Raw genomic sequence first — 25,481 nt, forward strand, 5'->3', positions numbered from 1 at the left:
CTTTCATTTATTTGCTCAGTTTGATAGGATCCATTTGGACAATTTCATTTTCAGGTTGTACATCATCTGACAGGGAGCTCCTTTTTCTAAAAATCTGTGCTTTCTGGTTATAGATTTTATTATTTAGACTGATGACTACAGCATTTAGAGTTTGGCTTGTCATGTCCTAGGAGCTTTGAGCATAGTGATTGATTTACTGTCTTGCTTGAAGTATATCCCTTCCATAAAGTCATTTCTACATTCTATAAAGTTTCAGTATATTTATTTTCACTTTGGGAGTTCTCTCTTTGATGCCTTTGCAACTCTCATTGACATCAAGCTTCCCCTTTTCTGGTCACTAATTCTAACTTCTCCAGCTTTGACAGTAGATGTTTTGAGCTAGGATAGGAACATTTTCTCGTTTCAGCTAGCTTTTTGATAGTGGTTTATCTATTTATTTAATTACCTGTTACAAGTTATGTCAATGATTTGTATCTTTCATGGTCATTCTTCCTTTTCTTGTGGACCTCTTTTGAGCTTTTCTTTTAGCAGTCTCTCTCGTCCAGTCCTTCTTCAAGACTGGACCTTGTTTCATTCTCCAGACATTCACATTTTCCATATTCAAACTTTTGTCCACCTGTTGTCTGTGTCATCTTTCTTTCAAGATGTAATTTATTTTTCTTGTTTGTAGGTGATGTCACTCTAATGTCTTTACATTAGATGCTTTCTCCATACTTTAATTTAGTACATACCATCCCACTACACTATGAACTAAGCCTTTTCTAATAGTTAGGTCAGCTGATGAGTCTTATATTATTTTCACAATGTGCATCTGGAATATTTTATACCTGCAGTTGATATTCTGGTAGGTATTTCATGTATTTCTACAATGCAGAATGGCCTGACTTATTGTCTTAGCTGCAATACACATTCCTTCTCAGTTCACTGCCTGAGGGATAGTGATTGGTCAAACAATTTTTACATTCCACCCCACCTACCTAATATTTTAATGCCATACTAAAAGGTTCTTTAACTCTTTCCAGAAGGGTCACTGGTGAAAGACCATGTCATTGCATTCATTGACTCTCATTCCAAACTTTATTTAACTAATATTTTATGAATTTATGTATTAAGTTTGGTATTAAATGGTAGATTATAATTCAAGTTTTCATATTATATATTATTTAAGTTCTTAATTGAAAAGTAGATATTAAAAAAAAGGCCAAAACATCAATTTTGTGTGTCATGTATGTTGAATGCTGCACTAGTTTAAGATATATTTTTGTGATGACAGAATACAAACCCTATAACTGTGTATGAAACAGTAACTCCAATTATCAATATCAACAAGCTAGAATATAAAATAAGAACCTTCTTTCTTTTTGTTTTGCTGAGATATTGCTCATATACTGAATCACAGTGGCCATATTCACTTCTTTCCATTATTGGAAGGGTGTCTGTTGTATACATTTACTTCTATATATGAGATGTGAATAACCAATCAAAAGCTCAATTTTCTTTCCCTTTAGAGGTTTTCAAATATAATAGCATCATTTCTGTCTTTTGAGACAAACCTTTGTACTAGTAGGTTGAGTCTTTAATCCTGTTTGAAATTTCATTTTTTTAAAAAGACAAGTACAGTTTAGTTATTAAACTTGATAAATCAAAATTGAATTTATGGCATCTATACAGTAATTTATGATGTTTTTGGTTACTCAAAATTATAAATAAAACCTAAAAAATAAAATAAATTTGGCATCCTCTTCATTTGAAATTTATTAACGCTTAGTAAGCTACAAGTAACAGCTGAGTACAAAGCTTATAACTAGGAGAGATAAATGTTTGCTTCAAATCTTTATTTACTGTTCTGGGATTTGACAGTTTGATAGCAAGTGACTACTATAGATAAATAACATTTTATTAGAAAGACAATTATAATGATGTCATTCTTTGTGTACGAAATACGTTTTAATAAAATCTTGCATGGTTTTGTGAAGAACACTCATAGTTACGTTAGGTTTTTTACAAAAATTATCCTTCCCCATTTGAGCCGATGGGAACTGTGTTATATTATGTTGAAAGGGCTAATACTTTTAGGGGTTGTAGTTCTGTTAAATTCTTTTGGTATTTATATTTACACATAAACTCTATGAAGTAATGTTGATTGTAAAATATACTTACAGTGTAGTGTATCTTGCACTTTTACATTGTCATTTATTGGAATCTAAGTATTCCAGCTGCAACATTAGTAGCACAATAAAAAATCAGTATCTTCAGCTACAAAAATTATGTGGTTTTAAATGTATTGCATTCTACATTTTCTGTGATAGGTAAAAGAGCAAGCTAGAGGAGTAAACATTAAGGCAGTCACTTATGTTCCATCTCTGTTATGGCTAGCCAAGTCAGAAGACATTGACTTCTGCTTAGATCTCATTGCTTATATTGGTTTGGGGCTTTCCACTATTGTTATGATTACTGGGGCAGCCAATGTGGTAACTATGGCAGTCTTGTGGATTTTTTATCACTATCGTCAATGTTGGTCAGACGTGGTAAGTTTCTTTGAGAAAAGTAACATAGTTTCAGGTAAATTGCTGTTAGTTGTGATATTGTTTGTACTCCCTGTCTGAATCAATTGTTTATACATGAATATATTACAAGTCACTGCATCCATTCAAAATTTGACTAAACTTTCCTGTTTCTTTTATGTTACTTGTATTTATAAACTACATGAACTAACTGTTAAATAAAATATTACTAGGGTTATCAGAGACTAGCTAGTTAAATAACTTTGTAATCTCTTTATCTGTTGAAAAATATGAAAGAAGTAAATTAAATTTTTTTATGTTATTGATAATAAAAAAACTTTCTATATCTAATTAGATCTAGAATGGTTTTATTTTCATCAGTTGTTTTATTTGCTACTTAAAAGTTGCAGTTGAAATGCCAAGAACTGGTAAAACACCTAAAATCAATAGGCAGCTATTCTTGTAACAGTATTTTTTACTTTTTTTAATTGTTGAAGCAGTTATATAGCTATAAAAACAGCATAAAACACTGCAAACCATAAAATTGTTGACTAGTGAAAACACAGTTTCTACTCATATCCTTGGTCTACTCTGGCTTAGGTGGTACTTTTCCACCTACATTTTTGGAATAGCTTAAACTTGACATACTTGACTTTATGGTACTTTTGTGTTATTTAAATAGCTTGGTATTGTGGTACTTCTAGTTTTATACTCACTAACCCTAAAAGTCCTTGTGTCTTCTCATGTAAGAATATGTGTTTAATTTTAAAACATTTACAAAATTTCAATGCATCTCTGATTTATGTATTCACTCTTTCTGTAGAGGCATCTTTTTCTGCACTTGTCCTGAAGTTTTACTGGGTTACATTCAAAAGTTAATTAAAGTACTTTATTATCATTGTATATGAATAAACTTGCCATCAAAATACTGACTAATTATCCAAATTTTAATAGCATACAAGTTTTAAGTTCTTAATTTTATAAGGCAATATTACAAAAGTCCTCATTTTTCCCCTAGAATGAGAATTGTGACATTGCTTTCTCTAAGTATTCACTCTTCTATAATTTATTTATCACATGTTAGAATAAAAAAATATTTTTCTACATCTAAAAATTTTGAAATACAAAAAATATGCAACAAATTGCATAACTTCTAAAACCTCTTAAATAAATATAAATTTTTTTTCAGTAAAATTGTATATATTATCTGTTATTTTCTGTACCCTAACTCTGTACAGACTTAGTGGATCTGATCAACCTTATAACCACCATAAAACAAAATACAAAATAAATTTAAATTACCCTTTTTTCTTTCTAGAGTGACTATAGTTTGTAACAGAAAACTACAGTTGTTTACCCTAAATAGCTTAAAGCTCATAATATGTTTCTGTTTACACTTAATTTTATTGTTTTGTTGCTCTTTGAACTGTGTAACTAATCTTGCAAAAATGTAAAGCACTCAACAAACATGCAACTCATGTTATTCTTTTGAATGAAGTAATGTCAGAGCTGCTTATGAGCAAACCTCATGTAAAACTATTATTTTCATTTTACTATCTAATCTAAGTTAATACTTTTTCTAATTTTTACATTTAATTACTTTTATAAAAAGTCATGAGAACTATGTGAAAAACAATAATTATAGTACTTTTAATTTGATCTCGTGATTTTTCTGTCAAATACTGGCCAAATTTAGGCTTATTTTTTATAATGATGGTACTAGTACACTAAATAATTTGTATTTACTTTAATAATTCATGTAAGAATAAAGAAAAATAACATGTACGAAACAAATGTTGATCTATGACTATTATATTTTAACTAGTTTTCTACCTATAGTTAGTGGGGCTTAAATTAATTAGATTAATTCTCTTATTGCTTGATCTGAACATCACGAAATAAACTTTCAAAATGTATAGGAAACTACAGTTTTCTGTATTAAGAACAACATAGCATTATATATCATTCTGTTATAAGTAATATAGTATAATTATCAGAAGAAATTACTAGCAGTTTGTGAAAGAGAAGATGTGACAGGTGGGTATGGCAAGTTGTTTTGATTTTCTAGTACATGACTTTGAAAACAAAGAAGGTTGACCAAGTCTCCTGTTATCAAAAGACCATTTGATATATTGTTATCTCAGTTTCAACTAAATATATCACTAGTGTTAAGCAGATCATAAACATGTGATCTTACTGCTCTTTCATGTGCAGGTGGAGATAATCAACATGTTATTTTATTGCTTATTGCTGTTCTGAAGATATCTATTATAAAATTTTAGGTGCATATGTACTTACTTTGGTTAGATAGTTAGTATAATGTTTTACTGCAAATGCTTTGAATCACATACCTCTCAATCAGTCCTTTAAGGGTTTCACCTCTAGTTGCAATCTAGAAGGTTTTCCGTTAAATATAAGATGAGTAATAAAGAGAGGCTGCTTCAGGTAAGTTCAAGCTGCAGAATGTCATTGCCCCTGTTTACTGTAAAACTTAGAATATATTTCTGGTTGTGGAGGAATTTTTATCGCAATATAAAATACAATTTGCCAGTTGTGTAATAGTTTAAGTAGCTAGGGATCCATGTTGATGTAATAACTTTCTGCAACACATATTCATGCCTAACTAAATCATAAAAATTATGGTTATTTGTTCCAAAGAGAATAGCAGTTTAGGAATACATTCAAGGAATAACAGACTTGTTCAAATGAACTTGAAGATCAAAATTTAGAATTCCTTTAAAAAGCATTGAGAAAGCTTAAGGGAAACATGTGGTCTTGATTCTATATCTTGTTTGTCAATGTGTATCTAGTGAAGTGGTGAGAATAATATGCTTTTATAGCTTTCATATCTAGAGGTCACAAGTCTGGAAATTTTCTTTAATTCAAAACTCGAGGGTTTATCAGTTTTGTTAAAGAAAAAAGTTAGAATGATACATAATTACTAATGTTACTATTTTAAAATTTGTGTACTAGAAGATTAAAAAGGACTATTAAAATGATGGTGTGAACATTGTTTAGCCTCTGTCTAATTGTTGAATGGTAATATTATCATGTATTTCCTAAACATCTTTACTTGGAACACATCTAGTAAAACAAAGTGCAAGAAGAATGTCAGAAAAAATTCATTTTATTCCAGAATAGTTTTAAAAAATGTTTGATTTTTACCTGATGCAACAAAGTGTATAAAATACACATCTCTCTTGTCTAAAACAAAATGGAATATATATATATAATTTATTATATTAAATGTTTTGTTTTTTAAATAAAGCAGACAAATTGTATACTAATACATTGTTGGCATGCTGCAATATAAGCTCTCTATTCTCTTCTTTTTTTTCTGTAATTAAAAGAAGTAACTTAGTTTTGGTTATTTTGATAACTGTATGATATTTTGATATACTTATTATTAAAATAAAGTTTTTGTTTGTAAGATTTACTAATGTTAAATTATCTTCTTTTCATAAATACTGGTCCAGGTATTCATTTGGTGAGTAATTTTCATCTTTGTTCAGTATTAAAACATTTTACATTTTTAATTTCTATCACAATAATTTTCTTTAAGTCTCATTACCAGAAGAGAAAATAATCTAGTAAAAAGAAAGCAAAAGGTTCTTTGAAATGTTCTTAGCTGTACTTACAAAAGTAGCAAAGAAAAATGCAGATCATAATTATTAGAAACTTAATTTTTGATTTAAATGTTTTTATACAAGTTCATAGTTGTCATTTATCTTTTAAAGATAAATTTTTTAGCTTGTTAAAAACTTGTAGTAAAGTAGAAAACATTTTAGAGTGGAATAATATAAAATTAAGTACTAGATGAAGTAAGAGAAATATTCTGCTTTTGAATCATTTAATCACATGTGAAGTAAACATTTGCTTCAGTAGAGTAGAATAATGAAGTGGAAGTGTTTGATTATTTTTAAGAAAAAATAAATTAAGGCAAGTTTTGTTATATTAGTTGTTTAGATTCTAATCAAAACTATTGTGAGGTACATGCTTCTGGTAATTTTGTATTACAGAGAAAGAATATGTAATATCTAACACTAAGCCTTACCTATTAGAGTCATGTGAGAAGTATGCTGTTAATTATGTTACAACTTTTCTCTAACAAATGAGATTCTTAAGAGAACTGAGTTTAATCTCTTAATTTCATTTTTTTTTCTTTCAAAGGTTGGGAATCACAATTTCTAGAAACTGGTTTTCTGGCAATTTTCCTTTGTCCAGTACTGGCCTGGAAATCCCTTCCTCAAGAGACTCCAACTTCATGGTCAGTGATCTGGGGCTACAGGTGGCTACTTTTTCGAATCATGCTTGGTGCTGTAAGTAAATTATTATATGATCTTTAATAAGACTTTCTTATATAACAAGTCTTAAGCTGTACTTTTCATGGTTGCATGCTTTTTTTTTCTTGAAATACTGAAATCTGTACATTGTATTCATTTCCTAAGGGAGTTGTCAGTGCTACTGACTTGTGGCATCTTAAATATAAGGGCCTATTCATTTTTTTGTTGTTTTTTTCCTAGTAGGTGTAAGGCCATTGATTTTAACAATTTTTCTTTAGCTTAGAATTGTGTAGCAAAACCTTGTTAATCTGATTGCATTTGTAATGAAATAATTTATCTGGATGTTTGAATCAGTCAATTTGAACACAATAAACACTATTAATAATATGAGTTATCAGTTAATAAATGTAAGGTTGCAAACTAGTAAGGGTGGATATGCATCTTGAATCTTATGACTATTTACTCACTTTGCTCTAAGGAACATCAGACATAATTGACTTTCTGCACTGAAAAGCCTACCGATTTTATTAATGCTTGTGTGTATTTGCCTTATTATATAAAACTACATCATGTTGTAATGATACTGATGTTTCTCTGCATATTCTCTTCTAGTATGATCGTTTTACTACTGTATACAGAATAGCTATTTCCCTTTTGAAGTCGCACTTTCTACCTGAGAAACTTGCATGTGACCAGTTTTGTGAAAATTCCCACCTAAAATTAACATGAACCAAGTGATGTTGTGCTACTGTGGTAGAAGTTTAATACACCTTATGCAAATCTACATCCCTCTACATTTGTGCACAGAATTCTTCATATTTTTCCCCTTTGCACAGTTGTACAGAAACAGACTTACTTTTCCTTAGACTTAAAGTATTTTACTTCTGTTACTTTAGATTGTGTTTTTAGACTTTTAGTATGAATTCACAAATTAACTTAATCTTTTGCTTCCAAAATGAGTACCAATGGACCGAAAACATTTTTCATCAAAAGACAAAATTGAAGTATTAGCATGTGATAATTATCCCAATGAAGAAAAAAACTTTTCAGATTTTTCATCTTTTTCAAATTCAATTGTTTCATGCTCTGAACGTGATTATTTAGATAGTAAATCAGATTCCAGATGGATAAGGTGTCATGATTTTGATCCACTTATTTATTCTTTTAATAGTAGAAATGCTGGACTTACAGATAAATTTAGGCCTACAGATGAATCTAAAGAATATGAATTTTTTACCATTGTATTTGATCAAAGTATAGCTAGTCATATTGTGTGAGAAACAAACAAATATTATAAGTTTTGTAAATCCTTGAATTCTGAAGAAAGTGAAAGTAATACTCCCTCTACTTCATGAAGCTGGAAATGGGAAAATACGACTATTGAAGAAGTGTACACTTTTTCTGCTCTGGTGATGCATATGTCACATGTAAAAAAGCATGTGTTGGCTGATTATTGAAAGAATGATCCCCTTATAGGAACTCCAGTTTATTCATATAAATTACTTGAGACTTAGGGAGATTCTTAGATAGTTGCACTTTGCAAATAACAAAGAACAAAATGCAAATGATCAATTATGGAAAGTTTGAGAAATGTTTACAGTGGTGAAGAATAAAGCTAAGGAATCTTTTATTCCATTTCAAAAAGTAATTATTGATGAATTTTTGATTCTTTTCAAGGGTTGCATTGTTTTCAAGAAATACATTCCAAGCAAGTACCATAGATTTGGAATAAAGATCTTTGTATTATGTGCTTGTGAGACAGAAATTGTAATAGATGTAATTATCTATTCTGCAAGTGATGTAGATGTCCCCAAAGATCCCAGATTAGGATTTTCAAGATCAGTTATCAAGCAATTAATGAAAAACTACCTTGGTAAACATCATATATTATATACTTATAATTATTATACAAGTCTGGAATTATACTACTTTCTCTTTAAAAATAAGACTGCTTTTTGTGGAACAGTTAGAACTAATTGGAAGAACATGCCTAAATTTGCACCTCTGAAGAAGGGAAATGTTAAGACCAAGAAGCAAGGGAATATTTTAGCACTTCAATGGAAAGATAAACATCCTCTTACTTTGCTTAGTACAGTACAGTTAACTACACTTTTACCTTTTCTTTTTCTAAAACTATTTGCATACACTTTTGCTGCCAACAGGGTATTCACCCCAATCCTGACCTCTGTCTTGGTGATGTTGTTCTTCCTGTGGTCCCTGAGGCAATGTCTTTGATGATAAGCTTACTTTCATTCCACGCAGCTAAGCATCAAACGTACAAGAGCACTGTGTCCTCTCTTCCACCTCATGGGCAACAGATTGATATTCTGTGCTAAAGATATATATTTGATCCAAACTGGACTGTGGTTCTGCCAGGACTTTGGCCTTGAAGATGTTGGACCCTGCTCACCATTTGGGGCTTTGGCTCTTCATGCAGGCTTTCTGCACTTTTCCAGTCCAGAGTTTATGCACGCAATCTCATGAACCTCCTCTTCACCTTTGTTACTTGCAACTTTCTTTGTTTTGTGCTTCAAAACTTCGATTCCTACCATAGCATTCCACCCTAGGGTTGTCTTCTTTTCTCAGTGGGCTGTGTTTTTTCAGAATAGATGACTCATCATTCTTTCTTTTGGCCTTTGTGTCCAGGAGAAGCTGACTGAATTGGATCTGTCCTTGGATGATGTTGCTGTCTCTACTGGTCAGTCTATCCCATCATGGATTATTATCATTCCCACTTGTGACCTTTCTTTGAATCATTTGAGGAAGGAGAATACTCCTGATTGGAAGTGCCATCTTTTATTTTCCAAACATCTTTCAAACCATCCTTCTATTCCCATTTATATGGATTGTTCAAAATCAAGTGAATCTATCAACTTTGCCATGGTTTGTTATAGTTCAATGGTTGCACACAGGATCCCCTCTACAGTTTCTATCTTCATTACCGAATTGTATGTCATTTTTCTTGCCCTGGATCATGTAGAAGCTATGCAGTACATTGATTGTACTATTTATACCTGATCTCTTGGATCTCTACTGGACCTGGAATCTCTTCACTTTTATTCTCACCTTGTTCTCTTTGATATTCAAAACTTACTGGCATGATTTTATTTAATTTCTATTTCTATCCAGTTGTTTTGGGTACTACACCACATTGGTATTTGCAGGAACTAGCCCAATGATACTGTATCTGACTCTGCCTGCTGTGATGCTATCACTGCCATATATGTTATATGTATGGACTACAGTTGTGTATTCAAGGCTTGTATCCTTGCCAGATGGCAATCAACTTGGATTGAGCAACATGATAACAAGCTTTTCCAGATCAAACCTTCTGTTGCTCTCTAATCAGGTTGTTTCAGGAAGAATCAAAAGGAGAATTTGTCCTGACAGGGCTATGCATTAATCACAGTTTTTTAACTTATTGTTTTCTTTTATCTGGGGCTAATGCACCTATGTGAGACCTTTGTGACAGCCATGTCACACTATCCCACATTTTACTGCCTTGCCATCATTCAGAGTTGTAATGGTGGCAAAATTTTATATATTTTTTTCTTTGGGTTTACTCCTGATGCTGGACAGTGTTATTGGTGATGGTGACACTGTCCACCTTATTTGTGTTTTCATATTTTTAAGGGCCATTGGCCTTGTTAATTCTATTTAAATTTGTACCTGCTTTTCGAAGTTTCTTTAGTATTATCTTGATTAATTATTACATTTTAAAATGATTTTACTTTTACAATTTTTACTGGTTGTTTGGCACAGATATTCCAGTTACTTTGCACCAGTAAATGCTACACAACCAACCAAACCTAGAAGAGTGAGCTGGCTGACAACAACAGTAACTTTAGCCTAACTCTCTTTTTATATCTAACTTAAACTGTTTCAAACATGTGGAGACAATTCCAGGTGTTAAGCTCTGCATTCATCATGTGACATCAAACTTCTTGCCAAAGAAATGTACAAACATCTAAGTTTAAACAGCCTACAATAATAATTATACAGTCAAGCTAGAGTAAGTGATCAGGTTATTTTTATCCTCTTATCATTATTCATAATTATATGTTAAAACTCATGAACTTTAATATTCCCTCTCTACAATGTTTTTTAATAATGTTGTATTAAATTCAAATCTGGATTTAAAGTACATAATAAACTTCCAGTGCTGTTTTTATCATATATTTAGAAGTTGTTTTTTTCTAAATCTTTATTTAGGGTTTAATTAAAATTCAAGGTGACAAATGTTGGATGAATCTCACTTGTATGAATTATCATTATGAGGTAGGCAAGCTTCAGTTAAAAGTCTGAATAGTTTATAGATAGATACTCAGATAAAAATTGATGTTTATGTATGCAGACAGCTGGCAGAGACAAAATGCTATTTAAAAATGTCTTTTAAATAGATTTCTTAACTTTTTGATTTTGTGGAGTATTAATTGTTTGTAGATTTTTAATGGATTTGAAAATAAGAAAGGGATTTCATTGTGTGTAGCAAATGTTTTCTCAAGCATATGTGTATATACCTCATCACATTTTAAAATTAAACATTTTTAAGATAATATTCATGATTATTTAACAAAATTCTCATCCAAAAATGAACAAATGGTGACATGGAATGTTAATACCATTAGAGAATAGAAAAAAAGAATCTCTCTGTTAGTATATAGTTTAAGTATAATTAGCCAGCACGTTTTCCATAAAAGCTTGATATTTGTTGTAAAATTCACATTAGGTTGTGGGCAGCTTACTTCACATTGTGGATTTTAAGTCAGAGATGTCTGAAAAGAAATCAGATTTTAAGTGTGTCACATAAAGAAACAAAAAAATATTTTAAGCCCTTGTTTTAGTTAGAAAGCTAATTGAAGTACAATAGTTATAGGAAATTTTTTGTGCTTTTTTATTTTTATCTGTTCTTAGGTGCATTATTTAAGTAAATAAAATTTATTTAGTTTCCAAGTACCGTTTCTATAAAAGAAGTAAGATTAAATTGAAATGGCAACCAACAGTAAAGAACTGTGACACTATTTAGTGCTGTCAGGTTCCACATATAGTATCGTCTGAGAACTATGTTTTTTCTATTACAACACTTTACATACAGAACTGACTAAACCAAAACTTTACTGAAATTACGTATTTTCTCTGTTATGTACATATAGAAACTCCAGCACTAATTAGATGTATTTATTACAATATTAACAGTGTTTTTGTTGAAAGATTTTAGTTTCCAAATAATTTTCTCCATAATATACACGTAGAGGAACCTCAGTGTCAATTACGTGAATTAATTATGTTATTGATGGTATTTCTCTTTACATTTTACCTATAACTCATGTATGGTATAACGAATCCCATAACCAACAATGTTTGAAACCCAAAAGTAACTTGGTCCATAAGTGTTTCTGAACATATTTGTTGAAAAAAAAACTTGTATGGTTATTTAATATTCTAGGGTTAATACAGCTAGTTATCTTTAGTAATAAAATGAAAGTGTCAAATATTCATGATTTACTAGATCAGATATTTTTTAGTTTTGAGGAATGTTAACTGACAATATTATTGCCTGTTCTCAGACACAACCAGTTCCTAGTCCATTCAGTTACTATCTTCATCAAGCTCCAGAGGTGTACCATAAGTTTGAGACATTGTGTAACCATTTTGTTGAGCTTATTGTTCCTTGGTTCACGCTCCTGCCTAGAGGTTTCAGAATTACCTGTGGTGTTTTACAAATAGTGTTTCAGGTGAAGTGTTGAATTGATTATATTGTGTTTCAGATCAAAATTTGTATGAAAAATTATAATATGATTAATATTTTAGGTTTATCATCTCTTGTCACTATTTTAAGAGGAATATTTTTACAACATTTTAATACTGTAGCTGTTGCATACACAAGTTTTTTAAAGACATCAATTTAAGTGTCACGATGTTCCATTACCAGATACAAGTAATATTGGCAGAGCATACGTTAAGTGCAATAGCAGTAAGTAAGAAAAAATCTTTAATTAAACTTTAACAATTATCATTTGCCACTCTACTTGAAGACTACGTAAATAAAAAAACAAAAACAAAACATATACCACATGTGCAGCACCAAGATGTGTTTGGGCTTGTCATAAAACATGTGCAACAGATGGAAATTAAACTATTCTGAACAGCATGTGGGGAGAAAAAATTAAGAAATTAAATGGATTCTTTATCTTTCATCAATAAGAATGGCCATGGAGAGCTGAATGTACAGTTTAATTTTTCTTTATGGTTGATGTTTGTATTTCAATTACACATAAAATGAGTTGGTTTTTAAGTTATATAATGAACAATTTGAAGAAGTTGTAAAATCACCCTTGGTAATTATATTTTGGAAATATTTCTGTACAATATTTTACTAATGAACTTGTAGTTAATAAAATTATTTCATTTTAATGCACAAGTTTTATAAAACTTCTAACCTAATGTTGTATGTTATGCTTACATAATTTTATCATTTTATTTTTAATTTACCTTCTATGACATTTTACCCCTTTTTTGAATACAATATTGTTCAATTTAAAAACTATATAGAGTTTTATCATGATATTTTCAGAAGTCATAGGGCAGTATTTTTGAGAAAGATTATACTGTAAAAACGTTTCTACCCAACCAAATGAGAGCATGTTTTGAACATAAATGTTTATCAGCATATTCTAAAATCTAAAATACTTCCAGGTAGCACTTATCATTAGTGGCAATCTTAGTTTCCTCAACTGGTTAACGATTCTTCCTTCTCTTGCTTTCTTTGATGATTGTACACTGAGTTTTTTGTACTCTAGCAAACCTAACTCCATCAAGTGGCAAATTAGTAAGTTGTAAAACAAAGCCAAACAAGGACAATTGAAAACAGGTATATCAAAGTTGAACCTGATAGAGATTTGTGGTATTATTCTTTAGGATAGAAAATATTATCTAAGCATAAAATATTACAAACAATTTACTTCTTGAATTGTTATTACAAGTTTGATACCAAGTTACTTTAAGTCAGAACTTCTTCATCCTAATCCATGAAAACAGCATCACAAAACAAATATCTTTTTGCAAATGTTTATAAACATACTAGTTTTTTAAAATGAATAGCATGTACATTTTTCTTTGAATGTTAATAACAGAAATATAAGCTTTACACTGAGCATAAAATAACTTTGTAGATAGTTATTTATACTTCTGGAGAGAATTTTACATGAAATTATACAAAATTCTTCTTAAAAATTATTTGTATAAAAACCATACTATATCTGTTATATCCCATACCAATACAGAGTTTGTCAGGCCAGCTTGGATACAACAGATGTAGTGGTCAATATGCTATTTACATCTTTAGTTGCTTAGACAACTATTTCTTTATGAACTAAATTAAATTGGTGAACTGTAATATTTTTTCAAGTTACTTAAGTCTTTATGCATTTGTATTGAATTTATGATTTCTACTGACATAAAACTGCATTTTGTTAATGCTAAATTATATATTGTTGTTATTTACTCGCTTATTTTACATGAATTAAGTTTTACACATACATTAGAAGAATTGGCAAACCAGTAATCTAGTCTTTTTGTAATGTAGTTTAAGAACACTTATTTGAATCAGAGAATTTACTAGAATTAAAATATTTGAATAATTTATGATACTGTCTTAGTTTGTGTGTGTACAAAAGTAATATATACACATTATATACTGTAATTACTTCTAACAGACTATAAATAATGAAATGTGAATAAATTTAGGTTTTTGTTATATCATGGCTTAATGAGTTAATATTTTTAATATGTACAGGAAAAGTACGGAGAATAACGAACCTAACCCTTGCTCTGACTGTTGCATATCTTAGTGTACCTGTAGTGGTTAACTTGATGTCTCCTCGTCAGCACATGAATACATCGTTTGAACCATTGAGGATTGTGAACACGTATGGTGCTTTTGGAAGGTGAGATTAAAATCACAAACTATTTCTTTCTAGCTTTTACAATTGAGACAGGTTAGTATTGTGTCACTACCCAAAATCTGCAATATAGTTATTGGCAAGTAAATCTTATAGAACCAAGCTGATCAGTAATATCTTTAATATGTTAATTTCTTAATACCATTAGTAGTAACAAGTATATTAATTGCATTTCTTTCTCTGTTATTTGTTTCTTGTTTATTATTAGGTGTTACATATAAGAAAAAATAGTTAACATGTTAACTGCTTAATTCTAACAGCAGTAATTGGTATGGTGTTCTTTGTTGTTGTTGTTGTTTTTTTCATGTGTGTGTATCCAATTATAAATATAATGTAACAAAAGATAAATATTGGAAACTTGTGCCAATAATCTTTATTTTTAATGTTTGAAGGTATAGTATATTTGATATATTAAATTTGTGTGTGTGTGTGTGTGTGTGTGTGTGTGTGTATATATATATAATACATGCTTTGTTCTTTTATTGTTTCTGTTGGGATTTTTACAGTTTGACTTAAAAGTTCTGATTTATAAGCAGGCAGTTAGTTGTGGCATTACAAAATCTTTATCATTTTAAATATATTGGTGTGGACATACTTAAGTGTTCAATAAAGAAATGTCAAATCAATCAAACGTCATCCATACTTCAATTAAAACTTGGATTGATTTGACATTTTTTGTTGAACATTTAAGTATGTCCACACCAATATATTTAAAATGATAAAGCATTTTGTAATGTCATAACCAATTGCTTACTGATAAATCAGAACTTTTAAGTTGACATGTGCTCCATAGTGCAATCTATTAAAGCTCAAGAGGAAATGACATTTTAGTATTTTTATTTATTATATTGAACCTTTTCTAGATTATAAATTTATGTAAAAAATCTAGGTGTTGTTATAAGTTTCGCTATTAAAATCTTTGATAAGTAAGTAGGACTATCAACAAACTATAATATTAAACTTTTTCTCCCTGTCAAAAACATCTAACTTAAATCATGATAAAATAAGTTTTACTAAACAGAACTTCAGCTCTTTTTATTTTAATTTGTTCCCAACAAAATATGTGCAGTAAGGTGTAACAATAAACAAAGAAGCAGAATACCAAATATTGATTGTATTGGGTTGAGGAATAATTCGTGAGCGTTTTTTTCAAGTTAAAAAAATATATTCATAAATGAAATGCTTTCGCAAATTATTTCATGTCATTTGGTAGATAAGTTTTTGCTCTAATAGATGGTGTGTTTGATTTTCATATGTCTTTAATTTTTGCTTTCATTTTCAGCTCATTAAATGGAATGTCAAGTGGACAAAATCGAGCATTTTCGACACCATCTGCTTTTCGCATTTAATTTCTTGCAATTTCGTTTACAACAATGCATACTATATACCTAGGTATTACATGAATAAAGTATCATAATAAATGTTTTGGGTGTAATGTGTTCATGCATTGAAGTATTGTATAGTCTTGCATGTAATGCTTGAATGAAATTATTTAAAAACGCTCACGGAATTATTCCTCAACCTAATACAACAAACTAAAATCAGAATAGACTAGGCAGTAATAGAAACACATGAACTTTAATGTATGTGTGAAGTAAATACTACAGAAAATGTAAGAAAATAGAGAATCATACAGATAGTATGCTACTTACTTTGTTTTTAGCCATTTTTATGTTTTGTTTTATTGAAAAACTTTTTCATGATTTTTAACTATCTGCAAGATATCAGTTTTTTCTTGTTGGGCTGTTTAATTGGTGCATTGGAAATTAAAAAAGTTTTATATACAGTCATGCATATTCAAGTAACTTAATGGGGTATTCTTGTGTATGAGTTGTGAGCCAAGTGGCTAGTTTTATTATTGAAATGCCTAGTGTAATTTTTTTAATTAGATTTTATTCTTTGTTCATAATATATAATGTTTGTATGAAAGTGGCATGTGTTTGTGTGTATAATATAACACACACATATTTATATATAGTTTAGAAAGATTTATGAAGATAACAAAATAATATTAGATGGAAAATTGTAGTAGGTATGCATTTAGTGTTAAACAGGTTGCTTCAGTTTTGGACTGGTTCCAGCAGTAACCAGTAAAAGACCTGTTTCGATCATGAGTAAATACAAAAGAGGATGAAAATGCACAGCATTTGGCAAGGATGCCAATCTGATTCCATTAATGAGCTTGTGCTTTCTAAAACATTGTTGATAACCATTTAGAGTAGCTTTTCTGAGAATTGCTGACTAGAAATAGCTCTAAGTTAATGAAAAAATAAATAAAAAAATGCACTAATACAAGTTTTATTTTAAAGGTTTTAACAATTTCTATGAATGTTGATAGGAAAGAAAGTGAAGGAGATTGAATACTTTTATGCATTTTTATCTTCAAAATAAAAATAACCAGTTTTATGTGTAGAATTTTAGAACAGTTTGGAAAATTATCTGGAATGAATGTACACTATTTGTATAACAAGAATATAACCGTAGCACATGTGACTGTTTCTTAAATAGATATTTAAAAGAAACTGGTTTTAATAGGGAATAAAGGATACTTTAGGTTGAAAATATATTTTAAAAATTTGTTTTTAGCTTGTTTGTTTTTGTTCATGCTTTTTAAACTTTTTTGAAATTTAAGCTCAGAGTTCTTAGTCATATGATGTGTATGTGTGTAAATACACACTGCTCTACTGTAAGCAATACAAAACAATGTAGAACTCATTTTTTGTGTGGTAGAAAAGTTTATGCAAAAATGTACCAGTTTGAATGTTCATTAGCTAAGAACATTAAAATATGAGTGTTTCAAGACTGGAAATTAGGTAAATGGCCAGTACAAAATGGGGAGATAAAGTAATAAGAAAATGTCCAGAAATGTGGTTTAATAATGTGTATAGAAGTGTTGCTTCCAGTTTAGTAATGTTGGAGTAAAACTTTTTCTTCCTGGTTTATTAAATATTGTTGTATGGAATTTTCATTTGTTGTGCAAATTTAATTCAAATGGTCTGTCATTCATCACACACTGTCAACATATAGATGATATAGTGAATATTTTTGTGTTTGATGCTTATTAGGAAATTTATATGCTAAAACAGGTTTGTTTTGTAACAAGCTAAATGAAGTAAGATACTTTTCTGGAACATATGGGAAAGGGGTTTACAAATTAAGAAAAGGTTGATGTTTAAAGTATTTATCACTTATGATTTTGAAGATAGCCACTGAATCAAGGTCTGTGTTGAGAATGTACTTTATGATTCTCTCTGGTTAGTATGTGTTTATGTTTTCATCCACTTCAAATGTGTTACATTCCAAACTATAAAACCTATTCTTTGGGAGCTGATCTGTATCTCTCTCTAATTGGTTCTGCCAAATCTCGTATCTTTTCAGTGTAACAGAGAAGCGGACTGAAGTTATCTTTCAAGGAACATACAGTGAAGACCCCAATGATCCTGATGCATCGTGGGAAGAATATGAGTTCAAATGTAAACCAGGAAATATCACTAGGCGTCCATGTTTGATAACCCCTTATCACTACAGACTTGACTGGTTGATGTGGTTTGCAGCTTTTCAGGTACAGAAGTACTTAAAAGTATTGTAGTTTTAAGTGTACAAACTGATTCAAAAAACAAAGTTTTAAATGAAGTCTGGTGGTTCTCATTCTGAGAGCTTTGCTTTTCAACATTTGCCTGAGAGATCATCTAGAAACAGGCACTAAGAAACTGAGGAAAAAAATGTTTGGTTTACTTCAAACTTGTACAGCTGTGTAATTCACCATTTTAATCTTTTTGATGTTGTTCACTATTTTAACTTTTCTGTTATTAGATCAAACCAGTGGTTGTAATGCCATAAACTGGTCTAATAGTCGGATGAACTCGTAAAATGGTGGGAAAATATATTAATCTAATTTTATTCATCAGGTATCTTATTTTATTTCTTACTCGTTTACTTTTTCATTTGTTAATTTTAGTCCATTTTTAGACATCTAGAACACTAATGGTAGTAACAATATAGTTTAACAACCAGACACAGGTACTGAACATTGCTTGAGGTTGAGAAAGAATAGCTGAAATGGAGAATTTCAAAACAGAAAAAGGGACTATTGATTTAAACCCTTTGCTAGAATATTTTGGGCTAGTTTTGTAATACTTGTATTTTGTTTGTAGTGATTGTATCAAGTTAAAACCTCAAATAATCATTGACCCTCTATTTATTTCTCAGTATTTTCAGCATGTCTTGTGAATTAGGATGTGGTTTGGTTTTGCAGTAGGATTGTGGAGTTGGTGAGATGTGGTTGAACTTGTGCAATATTGCAATATATTGCCTTCACTTTAAGCCTTGGTGTATTATAAGAGTGATAGTCAATCTTTTGGCAAAAGTTAAAGGATGTTGTTGACTGGCTGTCTTTTCCCAGTTCAGTAGATTAGAATTCGACATGGTAGCAGTTAGGCTTAGTAGCTTTACCATACATACCAAATGCAAATACTTTTATGAATGAGGCTTATTTTTAAAACTGCATTAACACTTTCTCAATTGGTCACAGGTCAAAGGCCATGCCATCACGTTTGTTGATTTGCTTTCAAAATTTTAATAAATTACTATTTTATGAATTTATATCAATAAGTTTGGAATCAAATTGTAGATTATATATTTCAAACATTAATATTGCATATGAATTAATTTCTTAATTTAAAAGTAAATATTAAAAGAACACAAAATAGATTTTAGTGAGTCACATGGTATGTTGAATGCAGCACTGGTTCAAATTAGATTTTTGTGATGTCAAAATACTAAGTCTACAAGTTTTGTACAAATTAGGAACTCAAATATTAATAAGCTAGAATATAAAATAAGAACCTCATATTTTTTTATTTTGCTTAGATATTGCTTATGTACTGAATCAAACACAGTGACCCCCATTAATTTTGTTCCATTTTTCAAAATGGTCCTTTTTATACAATTTTTTCAACATATGACGTGAATAACCAATTGACAGCTTAGAATGCTCCCTTTTGGTTTTTCCAGCCATTTTAATCTGTGAAAAGGCTACCCTGTTCTTTCAAAAAAGTTTTCAAGGAATAGATTGTGGCTTTAGTATGCTCAAAGTTTTGTTTTTTTAGACCTAAATACAACTTAGTTGTTAAGCTCAATAAATTAGTGTAATTCTATGGTACCAGTATACTTATGATTTTTTGATCATTCAACTGTATGTATAAAATTAAAAAAAAAAATTGATATCCTCACCATTTGAAATGTTAAGATGCTTAGCAACCTATGTCTAGAAGCAACCAAGTTCAAATGTTGTAGCAAGAAGAGAATTGTTTGCTTTACTCCTTGATTTATTGTTCTATATTTTAAGAAAAATAAAATTCATAACGTGCTTCTAAATAGTAATAATCTATGCACGTATATAATGTATAATAATTGAAATGTAACTGCATATTACAAAATACTAGGCCATTAAAACACACCCAAGACAGAGTCACTTTGTAAAGACCATAGGTCAGTTTACCATTATTGGATAGGGTAACATGAGTGCACGTGCACTGTGTCAATGCAAGTTACATAATATTAGCTAGGCATGAGAGAAACATCAATATAATAAAAAAAATATTTAATGTTATGAGACTTAAGCTACTTAGACTAAACATTTGTATCTTCATGTTATGGTATGTAGACATTCTGTTACGAAAAACAGCATAAATTATATTTATTTTCTAATTTTTTTTGTGATAGCTACAAGATCAGTCACGTTACAGACCCTCTGTAGATAAGATACAGAAAATAACATAAAATATAGTCTTACTGAAAACAAACACTTGAAATGTATTTAGGAGGTTTTAGAGATTATGCAAATAATATTTGAGATTTAAAGAATAGTTTTTTAATCATAACATGAAATCGGTTTGCATTCAGACTAATAATGAAATGGACTTGATATTTCAACAAACAAATTTTTTTAGTAAAAATATTTCATAAAAAAATCTTTTGTGTATGAAAAACTTGTAATATTTGCTAAACGTTTACCAAATTTTGTATCAAAAGTAAATGCAAATACTTAATGTGTATACAAACTTTTATATTATACTGAGCCCATTGCAAAAGAGCTAATCTCTTATTTATTATGTAAGTTATAAATCATTATCTCTATTATCCAGCTTTGCCAAGCAATGTGAGGTAGAACTGAGACATGTGAAACCCTACTGATGTAGCAATTATTTAATATCAAGGGAAACATTTTATCTGTATGTACTAAGTTAGTTGATGGATCGAGATACTTGACAGTATTATCATGCTAACTTAGTAAGCAAAAGGCAAAGTAAATTCATATTAAACTTTCTCATATATTGAAAAATAAAAATGTTTTTATAGAATGTCCCCTATGTCATTACTGCAGTAGATGTTGTAAATTATGTAAGTCACAGATCATAAATAGATTTTTAACATTTTGGCTTGTTTGCCATAATAACCAAAATATACAGTAGTGTGATATCCAGCTAAATTGAGAGGAATAAAGATATTGCTGCTTTTTAAGTTTCTGACTATTTTTCTGTTTCACACCATTTAACTTGCAGTTTATACCAGAGTTAAAGATAAGTGCTTAAGCCTGAATAATAGAAATATTTCATAATTAAAATACTCATAGGATATATTTTAGTTATTGATTTTGGAATATAATTTTCCACAGAAGCAAAATTCAAGATTATTACTTATGCATTAAATGTACCAAATTCAGACAGTAGAAATTTCTACTGTGAAATGGATTGCTTTGAACAAGAAGTGACACAACTCCTTTGTAACTTTTGCCAAGTTTCTTGACTTCATTGCTACACCTCCTTACTTCAGATCCACTTCACTTCTCTAAGAACAGTTTTTTTGGGAAACTAATACAAATGAAAATACTTTTTTGAGATTTTACTAATTTTTAGTAACTTTGTCTTTGTGTTTGGCATTTTCAAGAGACAAAAGATGGAGGATTGTAGTTTCCATAAAATAATCTGCAAAACTAAAGATAAGGCATTTAAAGTGAACAACAAAAGCTTTAAAAACAACAACAAACTAATTATGGGCTAAGAGTTTAATTTGATTTCACATGTAGACTTTCACTGAATCTGAGCTGGATATACAAATTGCCACTCAAACAACTAGTCAAACTGCATATCTACTTAATTTAGAATTTCTTGGTGCAATCCTTGTTTAATTGTTTAATTTAGTATTGAATGCTAAGTTTTTCACATCAGTTTTTGCTTTATTCAGAAGTATTGATTATCCATTTTGATATAAATTTACTGATTTTACACTTCAGAAAAAATACTTTTAAAGAGTGTGTTGCTGTAATCCATGGTATGTAAACCAACTGAAACCCAAGGGTTTTAAAATGTAGAGAACAGTAAAATAAGTTGAACAATGAATTCAGTGTTTATAATTTATTGTAAATACTATGACTCACTTTTTCAGTAAGATATAATCATAATACCGATTTTGAAAAAAAAAGAAAAAGGAACAACATACAATTGATGAAATACAGATGTTTGTCATTAGTTTATGCACTGCTCTGTTTATCTTGTTTGCCGTCACCTTTGAAACAGGTTTAAGGTTTAATATTTTCCAAATATTCTGATAAGCAGTGAATTCTCCATATAGAACTGGTGTCTTACATAAAAAGTACCTGAACATAATTTAATTTTGAAATTGGCTTATTTTTGTAATAAACATAATATAATGGGCCTTACATAGATGTATTTAATGTACTGTTTTACTTTTTGAACACTTTATTAGAATTACCAGTACAATCCCTGGCTTGTGCACCTAGCGGCTAAGTTGCTTGTCAATAGTGAAGAAATAATGTCACTTTTGGCTCATAATCCATTTGAAAGGAAAATGCCACCAAGGTACAGTATAGTTGTTTTCATCAGTTATGTCAGTTTAAAATTACATAACTAGAAGAAAAAGATCATTTCTGAAGTTGTCTTATAGTAGAATTAGATCGTTGGTGTGTTTTTGGAAATTCATTATTGATATCTTTCTGAGTTGAAATTCCTTTTATTTAAGAAACTTCACAAAGAAGTAGGGACAGCTTTAATAAAGTTAACAGTTGCCTTTTAGATTTAATGTTTTTAGTGGCTTTAGACATACACCTTCAGTCCATTTGGTTTCACATGGGTAGTAAAGCTTTAAGATATTGTTTATTTTATTTAACTTCAGTTTCCTTCTACTAGTTTTACTTCGAGAATGCATTGAAGTTAATTTTCCTGAGAAATTTCTCTTATATTGATGATATCTCACAAAGAACTACCGTGTTTCTCCGAAAATAAGACAGGGCTTATATTAATTTTCACTCCAAAATATGACACTAGGGCTTATTTTCGGGGGATGTCTTATTTTGATATATTAAAAAAATGAAGTTACAAAGTAAAACTATTAAACTAACTGATTAATACTTAAACAAACTAATTAACTAACTATTAAACTAATTAATAAATTAATTTTTTTTATTTCTTTCCTCTTCCTGCCACTCTTAACTAGGGCTTATTTTAAGGGTAGGGCTTATTATCGGAGAAACACGGTACTTTACAACAAAGTTATACAGTAAGGTTAGCCTGTGTATAAGAATTAAAATTTACCAATAAGATCTTGGACTACCTCGAAGAGGTTAGGAAACAAATGGTTAAATACAAGATTTGACTGTCACCAAAACATTGGAGAGAAACTTAGGTTTTCGTACATGTTTTAAGTTTATTGTCGGCTTTTGGTTCAGATTCAAGGCTACAAAGGAATGGACACTAGATAAAAAAAAAACAAAAAAAAAACAGCATTTATGTTATTTTAAACAACTTTGTAAAACCATAGGTAACGAAAATCTTAATTTTTATATGATTGTGCAATATGTTATATATTCTAACTATAAGAACTATTTTTATGTGCAAAAACCAATAATCAATTTTAGTACAATTTACATTCAGAAAATGGAACTACCATTTCACGTACGAGTGGCAAAATTTAGCTTTAGATATTGTGGTTTGTGGTTAACTTTGATGTTAATTATGGGAGCTGTTTCAGCATTTTAAATATTTTTAGAACTCAAAATTGAAAAGTTATGTTCTATGTGTAGTAGCAAGATGAAGAAATTGGGTCACGATTAACGTGTTTTCCAGAGAAGTAAAAATATAAATTGATAGCAGTTAAACTTGCGTCTCTTTCCCAGACTCTGCAAAGCTGTTACGTTTCAAATACGCAAGTTTCAACCTTGAGCTCGTAGAGTGTTAACGACAATTAGTTTATAAGGAGCGGAACTTATTTGTTGTTATTTTTTTATAAAAGTTCAGTTTTAAGTGTTTTAATATAAAAAAAATTTAAGGATGATATAATTTTCTGTGAACTTGGATTTTTTGGAAAAAAAATGAAATGAGATGAGGAGGTTTGTAGACTTCTGATTATACAAATGTGACAGTAAGTGCTAGTGACAAATACAGTCTAGACTTAAAGTGTTTTATGAGTCAACTGTAGAAATGGAATACTGAAGAGATATAGCTAAGTTGTTAAAATAAAAACAAAATAAATTATGGATGTTTATTGATGTACAAAATGCTGAACTTTTATGAATACGCCGATACTATCTTTAACTCTAATGGGTGGAGGGGGGTTATTGCTTGGCAGGCCTTACTGGGACGTACTACTAAATTTGATGAAAATTGGTCCAACAGTTTGACAGTTATAAATGGACACGCACACATATACGTTTTTTTTGTTTGTTTTTTGTCAAGTAATACTTTTTGATAGGATATAATTATAAAAAAGGTTCAGACTATTAAAGCATAAATAATAATATTTCTGATGAACCACAGCCACTTTAAACTATTGAACTTTTATTAGTAACTTAATATAGGGGGGATGGATGTACAAAGAGCCCAGAACATTGAGGTATAAATAAATAGGTTTGTGGTGAAATGCAGGCAGTATGAAATTAGCTCTTGAACACCAGCATAGAGTTACTTTAACTCAATATCAGTTGATGTTAATGATTGAACATTTAATGCAGGCATTTTAATTAAGGTTAAAGTTATAATAGTTTTTGAAGAGTATGTTATAATATGACTGTATTATACATATGTTAAATTTTGTTATAAATTATTACTAGTTTTTCTACAATTCTCCTATATTTCAGGTTTGTGAAAGCAGAACATTACAGATACAGCTACACTAAGTTAGGCAGTCGAAACAGTCAGCGTGGGCACTGGTGGAAAAGACGATATATTGGAAACTACCTCCCTCCTGTCTCACTTAAGAGTTTGAGTTCTGTCATGGAAAGATTTGGATGGAAAATCTGAACCTGGGTTTTTATCATAAACTTCTGACATTTCTGATTTGCTAACAGCAGATAAAACCTGAAACATTTGTTTACAGACATGACAAAATGTACCTAAAAATTCCAAGGAAGTTAAAGACTAGAGTTCCTTTTTTTTTATGTATTATCTATTGTGATACGACTTGCTGAAGTAAATTCCCTAAAAAAATAATAAAGGCTGGTTTTCAAAATTCATTCTTTTTCATGAAGGCAGGTTTTTACATATTCATATATAATCATTTATGTACTTTTAAATGGTGGCTTGTGAGTTGAGGTGAAAAATGAAAAGTTTCATGCAGAAAGTGCAAAATGTTAAACTTTTATGAATAAACTAATACTAGGTGATGCACTTATTGAACTTCCAGAGAAGACATCTGTGGAGGGTGATGAGACCCCTATG

General features: G+C 29.9%; 1 protein-coding gene across 1 annotated transcript in view; it reads left to right on the forward strand.

Moving 5' to 3' along the window:
- The window catches only part of LOC143244663 (lipase maturation factor 1-like), a 35,305-nt gene extending 10,029 nt beyond the window's left edge, over nucleotides 1-25,276 (forward strand). Inside the window, 11 exon segments of the mRNA XM_076489751.1 lie at nucleotides 2,310-2,503; nucleotides 2,505-2,528; nucleotides 5,981-5,991; nucleotides 6,675-6,823; nucleotides 11,000-11,065; nucleotides 12,355-12,522; nucleotides 13,484-13,658; nucleotides 14,583-14,733; nucleotides 18,127-18,310; nucleotides 22,516-22,628; nucleotides 24,902-25,276. Coding sequence (XP_076345866.1) covers nucleotides 2,310-2,503; nucleotides 2,505-2,528; nucleotides 5,981-5,991; nucleotides 6,675-6,823; nucleotides 11,000-11,065; nucleotides 12,355-12,522; nucleotides 13,484-13,658; nucleotides 14,583-14,733; nucleotides 18,127-18,310; nucleotides 22,516-22,628; nucleotides 24,902-25,064 — 1,398 coding nt within the window. The 3' untranslated portion in view covers nucleotides 25,065-25,276.
- The last annotated feature ends 205 nt before the right edge of the window (nucleotides 25,277-25,481 follow it).

This window comes from Tachypleus tridentatus, chromosome 2, assembly GCF_004210375.1.
Source record: "Tachypleus tridentatus isolate NWPU-2018 chromosome 2, ASM421037v1, whole genome shotgun sequence".
Classification (NCBI taxonomy): Eukaryota; Metazoa; Arthropoda; class Merostomata; order Xiphosura; family Limulidae; genus Tachypleus; species Tachypleus tridentatus.